This window comes from Acromyrmex echinatior, chromosome 14 (assembly GCF_024713525.1).
Source record: "Acromyrmex echinatior isolate Ae372 chromosome 14, ASM2471352v2, whole genome shotgun sequence".
Lineage (NCBI taxonomy): Eukaryota > Metazoa > Arthropoda > Insecta > Hymenoptera > Formicidae > Acromyrmex > Acromyrmex echinatior.
Window position 1 is genome coordinate 5,424,239 of NC_141865.1, and position 15,227 is coordinate 5,439,465.

Below are 15,227 nucleotides of genomic sequence, written 5' to 3' on the forward strand. Positions count from 1 at the left end.
CGCGAACGAGATGAAGGAGGCTCTTAGTAAAGGGGTGGCGAGGGAGAAAGTAGACATAAGATACGATGATGGATGCTCACGAAGGGTTGCTGCTGTACTGTAGTAGGGGGGGAGGACACACCGAAAGGGCAAAAGGGTTCTCCTCGACCAATCGGCCTGACGTAACTGATGAGATCGACCAATCCCGGGGCCCAACAGGGTCATGTAGTAGTGGGGAAGATTGGTGCGCCTTTAGGGGTACGGTTTCGTTGCGTCATTCTGACATTCGCTCTGTATCAGTTCGTCGACGAAGATCAACAGTGACTTCTAGGACTCGAAACGATCTCCGACAAACCAGTTTCTTCGAAACCGTTTTTTTTTTTATGGGTCCTTAAACTCGCGTCAATCGCTGTGCGATCCGCATAAATATTAATGAGGTGTTAACGATAATTAAATTTCAAAGACGTCCGTTCCAATTATCGCAAACTTAATTATTTTCTCAATCAATCGTCAGTTAACATTGCGCGAAGAAACGTGAACAATCGGTGCGTTTTTTTTTTATCGGAGTGCACAGCTTTTTTTGTCTCATGTCTTCCGAAGCGCAATGGGATCGCGCCGATCGATAGATCAACGTGGGATCGCCGAGTGCGATCCCCTTCGCGCGAGAAATCGTTCGCCGTGCTGGACCTCGAGAAGCGTCCCAATGTAGGGACGACGAACGAAACGGACGAAGCTATGATGGTCTTCCTGGAAGAGTCCAGGATGATCTTCGCGGATATGCGTCTTCATGCCACCAGCACGCCGACCAGCATCCCCACGCGATATCATCATCATCAGAAGTATAGAGCGCAGAACAATAACGATTGTACGACAATAGCGCAAATTCTTTTCTGACGAATTTGATAATAAACTACGGAGTTAAAAATATAAATATTTTAAATTCTGAGTCTTGCAACGTCAATGTTACGCTACATCTTGAGTGCTTAATAAGAGTAAAAACAGAGATTTAATTTTAAAGATTTATCAGGTATAAAAAATTTAAACAAAAAAAATTTAGATCGAACAAATATTTAAATCAAAGTTGTTATTTGTTGCAGATGCAGATTTGCATGGGGATGTCGATGGTCCTGAACTTAGCGGAGATGACAGGAGTATCGCAAGTGACATCCAAGATGCTACTGAGGCGCATCTTGATAATGACTCCATGGACTCGGACAGGGAAGCTCTCAATCTGGTAAATAAATTTTGATCTAACTCTATTTTGATTTATTCTTTTCGTATATTTTTTTTATATTCGCGATTATAATATTTTTTTAATTGGTGTTGAAATTGAATTATTTTGTTAACGAAGATTTCTCTTGTTCCTGTTCAAGTTAATATTTTATAAATGATGTAAAATATATTATTCAATACTTTATGAATATATGATTGTGATTAGAAGACAAAAAGATATTGACTATATGTTTGTCATGTATTATTGCGCGTTATTAATAATTATCAGAAATGCATACAGAGTGCTGAAAGCGCTTTTAGTGCCGCGAGCAAAATATACGAGTATAATTCGCAAATAATTTGCACGGCATCTTGCGTGCATGAAGTTGCAGACTGCTTGTATAATACGCGCGAAATTAGTCGCTCTTCGTGTCAATGGTTCTATTAACATCGACACGTCTGATATATGTTCTTAAAATTAATAACGAATGACAAACATTTTTACGATTTCAATAAATGATTATTATTCATATACACGTTATTGTTAAAAAATGTAAAAACGTGTAGCATCTTCGGTTCGTTTATTCAATCAACATAAAACATTTTTATGAACAAATATTTTAAAAAGTTACATACTAATATAGTGAATGAAGTAATCCGTGTGTGTGTGTGTGTGTGTATATATATATATATATATATATATATATATATATATATATTTAATTAAAAAGGTTATATCAAATATTTTTCTTATAAATAAAAATATTTTTTTTTAATACATAAATAATCAAATCAAATAAAAAATATTTTATATGTAAATAAATAATATTTTTTATTTATTTCCGTTTGTTTTTGGAAATAGTGCATGTAATATTTTTATGAGAATCTCTCTTTCGATTAATCAATCTTGTATTTTGTTTATGCTGTTATTATTGATAATTAAATGTCTTCGTACTAAACTTGTTAATAATATTTACAAAAGATGATTTTCTTCAATAACTTAACTCTTCAATGGTATTTTCTCTACTTATTTTGACGAAAGCGTGCTTTGTCATGTCACCCATTGTCATCTGTTGCCTGTGTGCGTTGCTTAAATGTATCAACAACGTTACCAATCCCATTTGCGAGCATAATATCAAGCGTGCTTTCTTTCGAGAGGAACGTTCCCGGACCGTGTCTTCAATTTTTTTTTTCGTACAGGACGCTCTTGACGGGCGTAAAAAGCGCTCGCGATCAATATTTGACAAATAAATAAAGGAAGCCACTAGCGAGATGGACGACAAGAAGGGACGACGTAGGGAGAGTAGGTTTTATAAAACACAAAAGCGCAGGATGGACCGTAGTGACCAATATCCTGACCTGGCCGAGTGTAAACATAGCTTTGTTCGACGGCGAATTTACTCTGTAATATTAGGGAGGGTGGCCCTCCTCGCGCACGGCCCGACTGATTCTTCGTGTTCTCGGTCCCACGTTACAGCGTGAAATGTCGTAGCCCGCATTTTAGGGGAATCAAAGATTGTCACTTGATAATATGAAACGATAAACTATTTAGTTGTTGGACACCAAAAATTGTGCATAGCATCTGACTAAAGTTTCTCAGAAAAGATTTCTCTAACGAAACAAAGAGTATTCTTGACATACTTTAGCTTTATGCAATATAAAAATAATACAATATTAAAATTAGATCAATATTTCCTATTCTTTTTCCTCAAATTAAATAAAGATTCTCTATATAATTAAATAAGTCCTTATATCGATCCTATTTTGTGATAGATTGAATATTATAGCATTGAATTCGGAAATATTTTCTATGGATATAGTAACGACTATTGATTGGCGTAATATTGACTCTTAAAATTGGACAGGATGTTTACTGAAATTTTGTAAAAACGTTTCCTGCGAATTCCCGGATTTTTCAAATTATTTTTATTCAAAATTCCAAGTAATATTAGATAATTTTTTAATGCAAACAATTTTGAAATAAATTGAAATGCAAGCAACACAAACAATTATACATATCGAAAATTAATAGAAGAAGATTTTCACGAAATTACATGTATCTATTATTTGTTATAATCAAAGTTGCGAAAGAGGATAATATATAGCGAAGACTCACTACGATATAATATCAGTAAGCTATTCTCTTTTGCTGAGTATATTTTACTGTTACTCTGACTTTTTAAATAAAAATTTTATTGTATATTTTACTGTCGCTCTGATTTTTTTAAAATAAAAACTCGCGAGAATGTTTATGTGAATATTTATATATACGCGAACGTGTATGCTATTATATAACGTATGAAAAGAAGAGCATAAAAAAATTTTTTATGCTCTTCTTTTCATACGTTTTGAATTATAAACCACGTTCGTTTTTATGATGTATTTTCAATATTTTAAAATTGAAAATGAGTGTTGAGCGTCAGTATGAAAAGGCACTTTTAATTTCAAAGTTAAAAAAGAAATTGCCTAAAAATCGTTTTTTTTTTCAGGTATTTTAGATAGTAAACATCCTGTGGAAATATATCTTCTAGATTTCATTCAGAAACATTACTTGAATACCCACGTGTATCGTCCTTGTTGTTCACCCATGTTAAACAAGGATAAGACGATACATGGGAGCACTTAGGTGATGTTTCTGAACGAAATCTAGAAGATATATTTCCACAAAATGTTTACTACCTGAAAAAAAACGATTTTTAGGGAATTTCTTTTAGTTCTAGAAGTCCTAAAAAATAAATATATGTATATCTTAAAATATATCTACTAATTACACATTTTTCACACAATTTTTGTTGTATATTTTTAGTTAAATTTACATTAGATTTATTAACACAAAAAAGGTCGAATTGATATAAATTTGAGATGTTGCTTCAGGTCACGGATGTCTCGCAACGCAACAGTAGCAGCGGTACTAGTGGCAGTGCGTCCTCACCGAGTTCCGGAATCAGCAGCCAGCTCACCGGCAGTCACCAACAGCAGCACACGTCCGGCCAACAAAACAATAGCAATTCTGCTCTGGCGACCGCTCAATTGCTCAGCCAGCAATTGCTGATGCATGGTGCATTAGGGACCCAGGATCTCCAAGCGCTCGCTTCGACGTTGCAACATCATCAACTACAGTCGCTACAACAACAACTACAGCAATTCGCCATGTTTCAGGCCAATCCAGCTGCGGGACAGCTTCCACCGTTCTTCTTGCAAAATCAGGTGGGTGATGAACAATGAAATTTATTCTATATAGATCAGAATCTATTAAAAAATAATATTTCCGATTTTCGAGTCGTTTTATCGATAACTACTTTGCCGAATTACTTATCTACTTAAATCACAAATTGCATTTCGTATCATTGTGATTCGTCAGCGGGATCGGATCCGATTGAAGCGGATCGTCAAAGCAGCGACGTTCGGCAGTGCTATCTGATCAGGGTGCAGATCAAGCGAGAGCGAACGTCTTATTCTTCACGTATTCGCGATTCGACGTCGAGATAGCTGTCTGGCAACGGCACAAAGGAAATCGGGGTGCTACCTCCTCGTTTAGGCTTGCTCTCACCGATGCAAATGTATACGAACAGCGCCTTGCAACCGCATCACAGCTGAATTTCGCGCTCCATTACATCGCATTAAAGTCTTCTTAAACGAGTAGTCATCGAAATAATCCCGACGCAATCTCTAATGGAATTTGCGGTGTCCGTTTATTTAGTCCCATTATACGTATCTATTGCTTCGCATTGATGAAAGCAAAAAGTGGAATGCAATGCAATGTAATTTATCGCAAAAGTAATGCTAGTAAAAGCTGAAAAATCTTAGATATAAAATCTGTTGTGCAAAGATAAAAAAGATATTACTGAGGAATCTGAATTTTAAAATACACCCGATAGCATCATAATAATATAACAATACAGAAAACGCTTACAAAACGAATAATAATTGAAGATTCCCCGGAAAAAAGCATACAAAGCGATTTCCTGATTTTCCTCGATAAATATCACGTTTCGAGTATGCCTTAAAACCCGCGCCTGACGATCGCCGAAAAAGAAGCGACATATTTATCAGTCGTCTCGCAGCACGCATTCCTCCTCCGATGAAAGAAGCGTTCCACGATTTTCTCACTATTTGTTCGTTGGATCTTTCGGATCGACAGAAGGTGGAGGAATCGATCTACGATATCCGGGGATACGTTGAAAAACGATCCCGCTTCCTGGATGCGCTCCCTCTCCCTCTTTTTCTCATTTGTGCGGCTCTTCTCGCGAGCGATCTGAATGGACCGGGCTTTGCATTTACGAAAAAAAAAAAAATGTCTATAGAATCCATCACGACGTGCGCGTACAACTATAGTCTCCGGGAAAAATCAACAAAACGACTTCGAGGTTTAGCACACTTAATGGGCAGCGGCGTTCGCATGTATTATATATTTATTGTGCACGCACACGTACATGTGTATTTGCACATAGGGCCCTAGATATTTCCCGTCTGTATCAGAAGGTACCGCACGATGCAACAAGGTGGGCTTAGAGCCCTTCGGCACCTTGCCCCGGGGCGCCTTTTGTTACCTCACACGTGGCCAGGATGTTTCCTTTTTTCACCGCGCTCCTTCTCTTTCTTAGCTACAGAAGGACCTTCCTTCTCCGTGTGTTCTTCCTTTCTTTTTTTATTCGTATGCAGCATTAAGACAGGCACACGACCTTCTCCATTCGAGAAAGCGCTGCGCCGAGTACAACCTGCCCCTTTCAACCCCTTCGCGGGCGGTTACGCGTGTGCGCCACGTGAGGACTTTTATGGCTTATCTGCCGCAACAAAGGTTCAATTTCTTCATTCAGAGATCGTTTAGGGATCTTTTTCTACCTTCATTTTAATTACTGTAAAACGATCTTTTTTACTCTGAATAATTGTAAAATATTTAAAATCATTTTTAGATATAGAATAACATGTATTTATTTTTGACATGAAATTTTTTATATGAAAATTTGAAGGATTTTTCGAGTAAATTAAAGTAAAAAGATGTAATATATTTAGATACACATACAGGTTACAAAATATTTTTTATACTTGTTAAGTTTCGCAAAAGTTACCTGCATGCCTTAATTTTTCTATCAATTGTTCCTCTCAGTAGAAAAATGCTTGATTATTTGTAGCATTTCTGTAAATATTTTTAAATCTGTGTCCTGTCTCTTAAGTACTAAGAGATCAACTCCGCTTAAAGTTAAACACAACTGTCTTTCGTAGACGATAAACCTGTCGCGGTTGATCCCGCACGTGGCTCAACTCGAGGCATTTCCGTAGGGTGTCTTCGCGGCCACAATGCGCATAAACTAACTGCTCGTATGCCAGCGACACGCGACCAACCCTGAACCCTTTCCGACCCGGGATACCGTACCCTTCATTCTCATAATCGAGTATCGCATGGCTAAGGAATAGATGAAGATAATCGATCGGACTGATTCAACCCTTGGAATATATTTTTCATACCTGTACACGCGCTCAACACGTGTCGCGTTTCATAAAAACACTAAGACATTTATTTTCGAGATTGACGGGCGCAAAATTAGCTATAAGTAACGGTACGTAGCTGTATTTTTGAATCACAATGCTCGTTTACAGAAATTTAGGACTATAGAGATGTGACGAATCAATTAAAAGCTGTATTTCATTTTGAAATGCATTTTAAAGATACCGTGGAAATGAATTTCTATTTTGAATAGAAATGAAATGCAGGTGACCATTATTGATTTTTACCAATGGTCGTCAACGTCTTGCAGGGGCTGTTGCAGAGCGGTGGCTACCCAACAAGACCGAGTCATCCGCGCTCACAGTCCATGCAGGTACGATTTAGGAGAGAGTTGTATCCAGGCATTGTTGATTGCAAAATTTATTTACGGACGAAAGCATGAACATTATTTTGTAATAATAAGGGTTAAAATTCCTTTAGAAGTGATAAGAGCATATTATAGAGATATCTAGATCACTTTTAAAAGGCTCGATACAACTTTAATTTGCATGTTTAAAACGACGATTATTATCCTTAAACATCTCGTGTGTATTTTTGAATAATTTAAAATTGATAAGAAAAACTATAATTGTTAGGTGCAAGCGGCAGCGCAGTTGCTACAGAAGCAGCAAGTTCTTCAAAATAGCGGCAATTTAGTCGGGCGAAGTTTGGCGCAAAGATCATCGCCACCACCGAGCACACCGCCAGCAATAAAACCGACGAGATTAGAACCTTCGCCGGAGGAAACAACGGACCTCGAAGAGTTAGAACAATTCGCCAAAACCTTCAAACAAAGACGGATCAAGCTTGGTTTTACTCAAGGAGACGTCGGACTCGCCATGGGCAAACTTTACGGCAACGATTTTTCCCAAACTACGATCTCCAGGTAAACATATTTTTTGTGTAAGCTTTAATTAAATAAATATAATTTTCAAATGAATATAAACGCTGTAATAATGTTTAAAAAATATTTTTATTCGGAGTTTTTGAGTTGTTTTCTTTTTCAGACTATTAAGCTTATATATTGTTTAAATTATTTCTTTTATATATAATAGAAATGGCATATAAAACAAAAGTAGTTTACTTACATCATTTTAAAGTTAATGAAATAAATGATTACTGACACTAAGCTGAGCAAAATCAATGGTTATGCAGGTTTGAAGCACTGAATCTTTCCTTCAAAAATATGTGCAAGCTGAAACCACTGTTACAAAAGTGGTTAGAGGATGCCGATAATTCATTGAACAATCCTAACTCTCTGTCGAATCCACTTACGACACCGGAAGCAATTGGCAGACGGCGGAAGAAGAGAACGTCGATAGAGACCAGCGTAAGAGTGGCTCTCGAAAAGTCTTTTATCCAAAACCCAAAGCCCACGTCCGAGGAGATAACCATACTGGCGGATAGTCTTGCGATGGAGAAAGAAGTAGTTCGTGTGTGGTTTTGTAATAGGTAAATATTAAAATTGTTAAGATATACACATAGCCGTATCCAGAATTTTTTTAGAGACGATTTGAGTCAATGTATATCATATAAGTAGTAATTTTTTGCGTTAATGAGTTGCTTTTTTTTTAAATATTTTAGAGTTTGAAATGTTTCTTTTTCAAAATTTATTTTGAATTAGAAAAAATAGATCAATCATAACTTTTAATCATAAATTTTAAGAGAAAATTTAATCTCCCCTCTCTCCCAGATACATTCATAAAATATACATAGTTGGATATACACAGAAAGATCTTTATTTTTTTTCTTTATGACGATAATAGATTGTGAATTTTGCATTAGTTTTCTTTCTCTTCAAGCAATATGTAATTATATTTCAGGAGGCAGAAGGAAAAGAGGATCAATCCGCCAACAGCTGCAATGGGCAGTCCAACAATGACATCGCCTGCACCTTCGGTATATTCCCTCGCCAATTCTATCTCTGGCAGTCCTTTAGCGCTTACAACGCATTCCTCCAGCTCTGGCCACTCGCATCCTCATCCAACACCCATACCTCTCGCTTTAGTGACTTCGTCAGGCGGCAATTATCATCCGCTGAACAACAAGTCCCACGAGTGACACCAGCAAGTGACCCATCAAGGGAACACTCTCTACCATCAACATCATCAGCAATCACACCAACAGCAACAACATCATCATCAGCAACAAGCACGACGCTTGTGCAATCTACCAGAATTCTATCATTAGCCATGATTTGATTTCTCGAAGCTATTAATCGAGGTAATATTCGGAATATCGGATCTCAATGATCTCTAAGTCTGCTTATTTTTTGTTTATTGGCATTGAGTTAATTGATTCATTCATGACTTCCTCTTTAATCCCGTTTTATATTTTAATATTTTGACTGCGAAAAGAAAGTCAAGAATAGACAAGTTAACTCGGCATTTAATTTTTACAGCTAATATCACTGATGAGACTATCAAATGAAATTCAATAATAGCATCAAGAAATAAAAAATTCATGAAGAAATCACAAAGGAACCCAAAGAAAGATGTAATCAATTTTATAGACAATTAATTGAGGAGTGATTGAACGAGAGGATGTAAATTAAATGAAATATAAATAAGAGAAATCTAAATCCATGTTGATGATTAAATCCCGCAGTTGTAAGCATTTAAAGGGTATACGAAGACACGCTGCGTATTATATACAGTATGAATATTAATATGCATTTTTAAGTATACGGAAAATTAATAACTAATTCGGTTGAATGTATTAGTGTGCACTAGTTCACATTAAAGACTATTGTAAAAAAAATTGATAAACACGTAAACATAGTATACATAAACAGTTAAACTAGCTAAATGTTCAGCATAAGTTATATTTTTATGTCATATGCTGTACATTTCATCAATCGAAAATGTTTATGTTTATTATATTTACACACCTAAATATATAACATATTTCTTAATCAGTAATAGTGCAAATTAATATATTCAACCGCGTACAAATTTGTTATATAAGTTTTTTATCTGTACATGAAGCAATGAGAGATTATTGTATTATTATTAGGACAATTTTTTTAATGGAATAGCTTTAATTTTACGTAATTTTATACGTTTCAAGCGTATAAAGTGAATCATATTGGAATGTATTGTTTTTCTTTCTCATTTGAAAACTATTCAATGGCGAAGAAATTGCATTATCTGCGAAATGAACTGACTTTAACACTAGAAGTATCGAGGTCATCTATCTATCGGTCATTTATCTTCCTATATTTTATGGATAATTTAGATTAATATTATCAAGAGACACGGTAATATTTCTAAAGGCTCTAAAAGTGTAATAACGTCTAGCGATAGCACGAGACCAATCGTGTATTGTTATGCGAGCCGTCAAGTTTTTGAATAAAGCGTTATTAGATTTCAATAAGAGAATCGATTATATTCTTTGTATATTCAATATTTTGCACTCAGGTTGTATATTTTTTATGTAACAGATAAGATTTTGAAATTTTTTCTTTTACTTATCGATAATTATGTCTTTCATATTGATGAATATTTGGTTCTTTATCATTTTCCCAGACAACAAAAAGTCGAATCAGAAGACGTTTTTTTGCGTCTAAAAGACTACTTAAAAACGTGCTTCATAATTTTAGACTTTGTATTGTTTGGATTCTTTATTTTCATAGTAATTTATTAGGTGTAGTAAAAAGAAATCCATTATTTTTCCAATAGATGGCTTTATTAGTAATCTGTATCTCGTCTACACGTGATACAGATATATATATATATATATATATATATATATATATATATATATATATATATATTTAATTCTTTTAGTGAGTAAGAAAAATATTCGTCGATACTTCTAGTGTCAATGCTTGTAAATCGTGTGTTATCAATAATAGAAAGTTTTACAATTTCTAATTGCAACCTGATTGGTGTTCATAAAAATAGATCAAATTATATAAACACATATTCTACATATGTTTATATTAACATTTTTATAAATTACTCCTGATATATTTCAATTATTATTTCAAAAGATGATTGATGATTTTTTATTAACAATTTTTTTTAATATCTTTGCATATACTAATTTACAAAAATTAGTCATTGACGAGGAAATACTTATCACTTATTATTTTTTATAAATTCAATTTGGTTGCAGCATTATCGAAAATTATAACGAACGAGTTATATCGAACACTAACTTCATTAATCTATTTACACATATGTTTGAATGATTCAGATCGCAATAAATGATGCAGAAAAAATTATTTCACTCATTTTTTTTTCTTTAGTGTTGATATCTTTTTTTGAAAATAATTTTATTCGAGGATGTCTTTACTTCCCTGCGACAAACCGAGCTATAGCGTCTCAATGATAAAATAGCGAGATCCGACAATACAATTGTACATACATAGATATACGTAGGCGTGTCTGTCATCGTATCGTACATATCTGTGTCACAGGGCTGTATATATTATACGATTTAAGTCCATCAAATGTTACCGAGGATGCGATGCAAGACGATCACATCTCCCGGCGTCGCTCTCCCGCGTGCGTAGCAACGTTTAGCACTTGCATCCTTGATGAAAAAACTTTTGACAGTCACGAGCGATTAGTTAGCAGTAGTTAGAAATACTGTATATAATGCGGTACCTAGATAATACGTAATGTATATATGATCACGTACATTAAATGGCGAGCTATATAAAGCGTATACACTCGTATATCGAGATAGACGCAGTGGAGATTCAGACGCTTCCGATTTTTACGTTGTAGTTCTTATTCGTTATATTCTTATTCGTAAAAGTACACAGCATGATATGTCATGTATTTTTTAATACCAGTGATTTAATATATTTTAATATATATTTTTCGTTGTATATAGGCTTCTATTGGTATATTAGGTAGAAACTTTTTGCTCTCCGCTGTGACTCGATTTACGCTCGCTATGATCAAATCCGTTTCCCGCGAATACTTTCGGTGATTAATTAAGGGCTATGATTTTAGATTATAGGCCAGGAAACGTGATATACCAATCATATACTTATTCCTGAAACTCATGCGTGTGTATAGATTTCATTATCAACGTGAAAAATTTACGTAAGAATGTATACATATATAAATATATATAAATACAGTAATTTTATTGTAATATCACGTAAGTTGTCGACTGTGCATCATAGTATATACAAAATCTTTACGTGCATCTGCGTATACATATGCACATATAAATATAAATAAATGTATAAACGGACGTTGTATATAGTAAAGATTTAATAGGACAAGATTTAATAGCAACATGTACTATTATCATCATTATCATTGTCATCATTATCATCATATTATTGAGATTGGTATGTAGTCAATACGTGCTACTGTTGTTAATGTCGCTTGTCGTGTACATTACCATACGACTTTTTATGTATCTGACAATGTTTTACGTTTCTAACTGTACGTAGTTACACTAGGAAAGCTCATGCTGTCATTACATGATTCAATAATTTGCACGGTGCCACCGTATTGTTACGTTGCGCTACAAAATAATTTGAAATGTAACAACAGTATTTTGATATATGTGGGAAACTTTAATTGCGTAATTTTCTTTTAAATTATTTTAATGAGTCCAATCACGGAAGATTAATATTGCATACACGCGTTAGAAAATTTCTTTACAGTGAGAGTCGGACTAAACTGTTAGATCACGAACAAGTAACATCCGATAGCTTCCTATCGTCTCATTTCATACTTCATCTCATTTCTATCTTTAAACCTGAACTCCCAGAGTCGTGGACCAAGCTGTAGCGAAAACACATTCTCGACAAAAACATGCGCACGAGACAGAAAAGCGAATTATAGTAAGATAAAGGGAGAAACGCGAATAAAAAGAGTTCCTAAGGTCGCACATCCGTTGACAGGTACGCGGACGACGATGAGTGAAAAGAAAATAGGGAGGTAGAGAATACAATACCTCGGAAAGAAATTGAAAAAAGAAGACAGTTAAGTAAAGAGAGTCATAAAGGCGGGGAGAAGGTTATCGATTTTTGTTCGTCAGCAATTTGTAAATAATTAATATGATAATGATATAGAGATACGATCCCCACTCCTCTCTCCTCGCTACGGCATCATCGTCGGCTAATTATCGTTCGATATGTTGTAATGCGTTTAATAGACGTAATGCGCAAACGGATAGACATTTTATTGTATTAGTTACATCCATCAATTATTATTAGTTATTATTATTTCATTATATATATTTTAACTTTTATTATTTGAGAATAAAAGTGCTAGAGAGCTTTCAGTTACAGCAGCATTTTTTTGTTTGATTTTCTGTAGTTCCTCGCTCCTTCATTCCTTCCAAGTTACGATTTTAGTTTATGTTTGTAAAAAAAAAGATATATAGGAAGATATTTTTTATGATATGGATCACTTTCGAGATGACAGATATATCTATATATCTTAATTTTGAGAATTTTTTTTTTTATTGTTACATTTGCAATGTCGCGTTAGAAATGTATTTTTCTCCTACCGTCCTGTCATTTTCATCTGTGTGTGTATATATTAACTGTATATACGATTTAGTAGTGAATAGTAATACTCGATTTGCTATATATAAATGCGTTAAAGCCAATCTACGATCAGACGGGATAAGAAGCAGGATTAAATACAGGATTAAGATGTGAAGTAATTCTTAATTATTCAAACATTTTTGGCAATGCCAAAAATCATAATTACCGGCTATAAATGAGTAAAATTTATTTGTATAACAATTTGTGAATTATTCAAGCAACATATTTTGAATTACTAAATTAACTTTGCGTAGAATCATTTTTTATAAAGCGCGCATTAAATTTAAACGAACAGAAATTATACGATCTTTTGCTTTTTATTTCCATCTGCGTCATAATTGGCTTAAGGCTATTCTAGATGTTCTCAGTAATTAGGAGAAAACGAAGCTACAAAGCTCCAGGTATACAATTAGTCGACTACTTGTAGAAGAATTTATACTTTCGACGCAAGACGCGCAATTGGATACTTTAAGTTTAGAGCTAAATTACGAAAAGTTGAGTTAAAGCTTGATTTTAAGAAACATTAAGAAGAGTACAATTAATCTTTCTGGAATTAGTCAAATTATGCGTAAATATTTGCGGAGTGTACTTAAAGTGTCTGTACTTTAATCGAAAATAATTTTACTTGTGAAATTGGATAGTAGAAAATCGTGCGAATTTTTCAATTTATAGCATTTTGCATCTTAATTTGAAGTATCCAATTTTTCGACGTCTTCGTGGAAAATTATAGAATTATCATAGGTTTTATTAACGTTCGATGTGTAATATGTTATCACGAGGCGCATAATCGTGTAAGGGTAATACGCGAAGAGCACGGTATGACAGTTCTTAAAACGTTACGACGATCGGAAACCCGTTCAAATAAGAACGATAAATCGTTTAAATATTTTGTACTAAGAATTATCGGAGCGATCATGAACGACGGTGTCGCGATTCGTAAATTTTTCCGTCGACGGACTGTAATAATTATAGACAAATTTCCTGCTAATGCATGTCTGCAGCTATCTCCTCTCATCTTTTGATGAAAGGATGATTTTTGCGGGACTGAAAGAGAAAAAGAAAGAAAGAGAGAGAGAGAGGAGAGAGCGAATGAGAGGGAGAGAATGAAAATGAGAGGAAGAGCGAATGTATAAATAAAATCATATCAATCATAAATAGTTCGTGTTATCTAGATATACTACGATTATTACAATTATTATTTATCACAGTATAATTATAGTGAAGGATATTGTAATTGTATAATAAACTGGATCATAGATAATCTTTGTTGTTCCATGATTTCAAGATGTGTGTGGAAAAGTTCGATTATATATTTTCTAATCCTACATTCAATTGATTTTGAAAATTAATTTTAATAATGTTACAGCAAGATTTAGTACCACAACTTATAAAATATTATTTGTTTCAAAGGTATGTTATAATAAAGTTATAATGCAAGAATGAGAAATAAAATGCTTTGTGAAATATAAGAAATAAACATGTGATTATTATATAAATTTTTTTGTAAAATAGTTTCGTGAAACAATAAATTATTATATTTTAAGTTTTAACAATAAAAATAAGTAAGAATACATTTATTATATATTGAGTTATTATATATTGATGCTTTCCATTTAGCGGCATAAATTTTAAAGGTAAATATATGTAATAAAACATTATAAAGTGGAACAATTATTAAAAGTATATAATGATATAATTATACATATAGAAACTAATCAAATAATTACATTGACTGATAATAAGTTAAATATACTTTGGTAGTAGATAGTAGTATTTTACCGTCTGTGAGTATATATAAATTGAATAAAATTTATACAGTCAAATTGAAGACCAGCTGTAGATGCATTACCTGCCAAATACGTATGGAAATATCCGTAGTTATAGTTCAAGATGCACGTTTTATGTATAGAGGCACTAGTCCATAACCTATAAACGTAGTTTATAACCTAACCTAACCTTTACTAGAGAGATATCTATCAAAAGATTTTTATCTGAAAATACAATAATTAAGTGGGTCATATCATC

General features: G+C 33.9%; 1 protein-coding gene across 3 annotated transcripts in view; it reads left to right on the top strand.

Annotated features, from left to right (window-relative positions):
• The window catches only part of LOC105150448 (uncharacterized), a 141,249-nt gene extending 130,912 nt beyond the window's left edge, over positions 1–10,337 (top strand). The window contains exons 5-11 of one of the 3 annotated variants that reach the window (XR_015547296.1): positions 1,077–1,213; positions 4,066–4,398; positions 6,948–7,010; positions 7,273–7,562; positions 7,832–8,128; positions 8,500–8,899; positions 9,078–10,337. Coding sequence is in view for 2 of the 3 variants with exons in the window: in XM_087413051.1 (XP_087269177.1) it covers positions 1,077–1,213; positions 4,066–4,398; positions 6,948–7,010; positions 7,273–7,562; positions 7,832–8,128; positions 8,500–8,737 (1,358 nt within the window). In the remaining variant the exon portion in view is untranslated. Of the gene's footprint in view, positions 1–1,076; positions 1,214–4,065; positions 4,399–6,947; positions 7,011–7,272; positions 7,563–7,831; positions 8,129–8,499 lie in introns of all 3 variants that reach the window. The other 2 variants (XM_087413051.1, XM_087413052.1) reach the window with 2 other exon arrangements.
• The last annotated feature ends 4,890 nt before the right edge of the window (positions 10,338–15,227 follow it).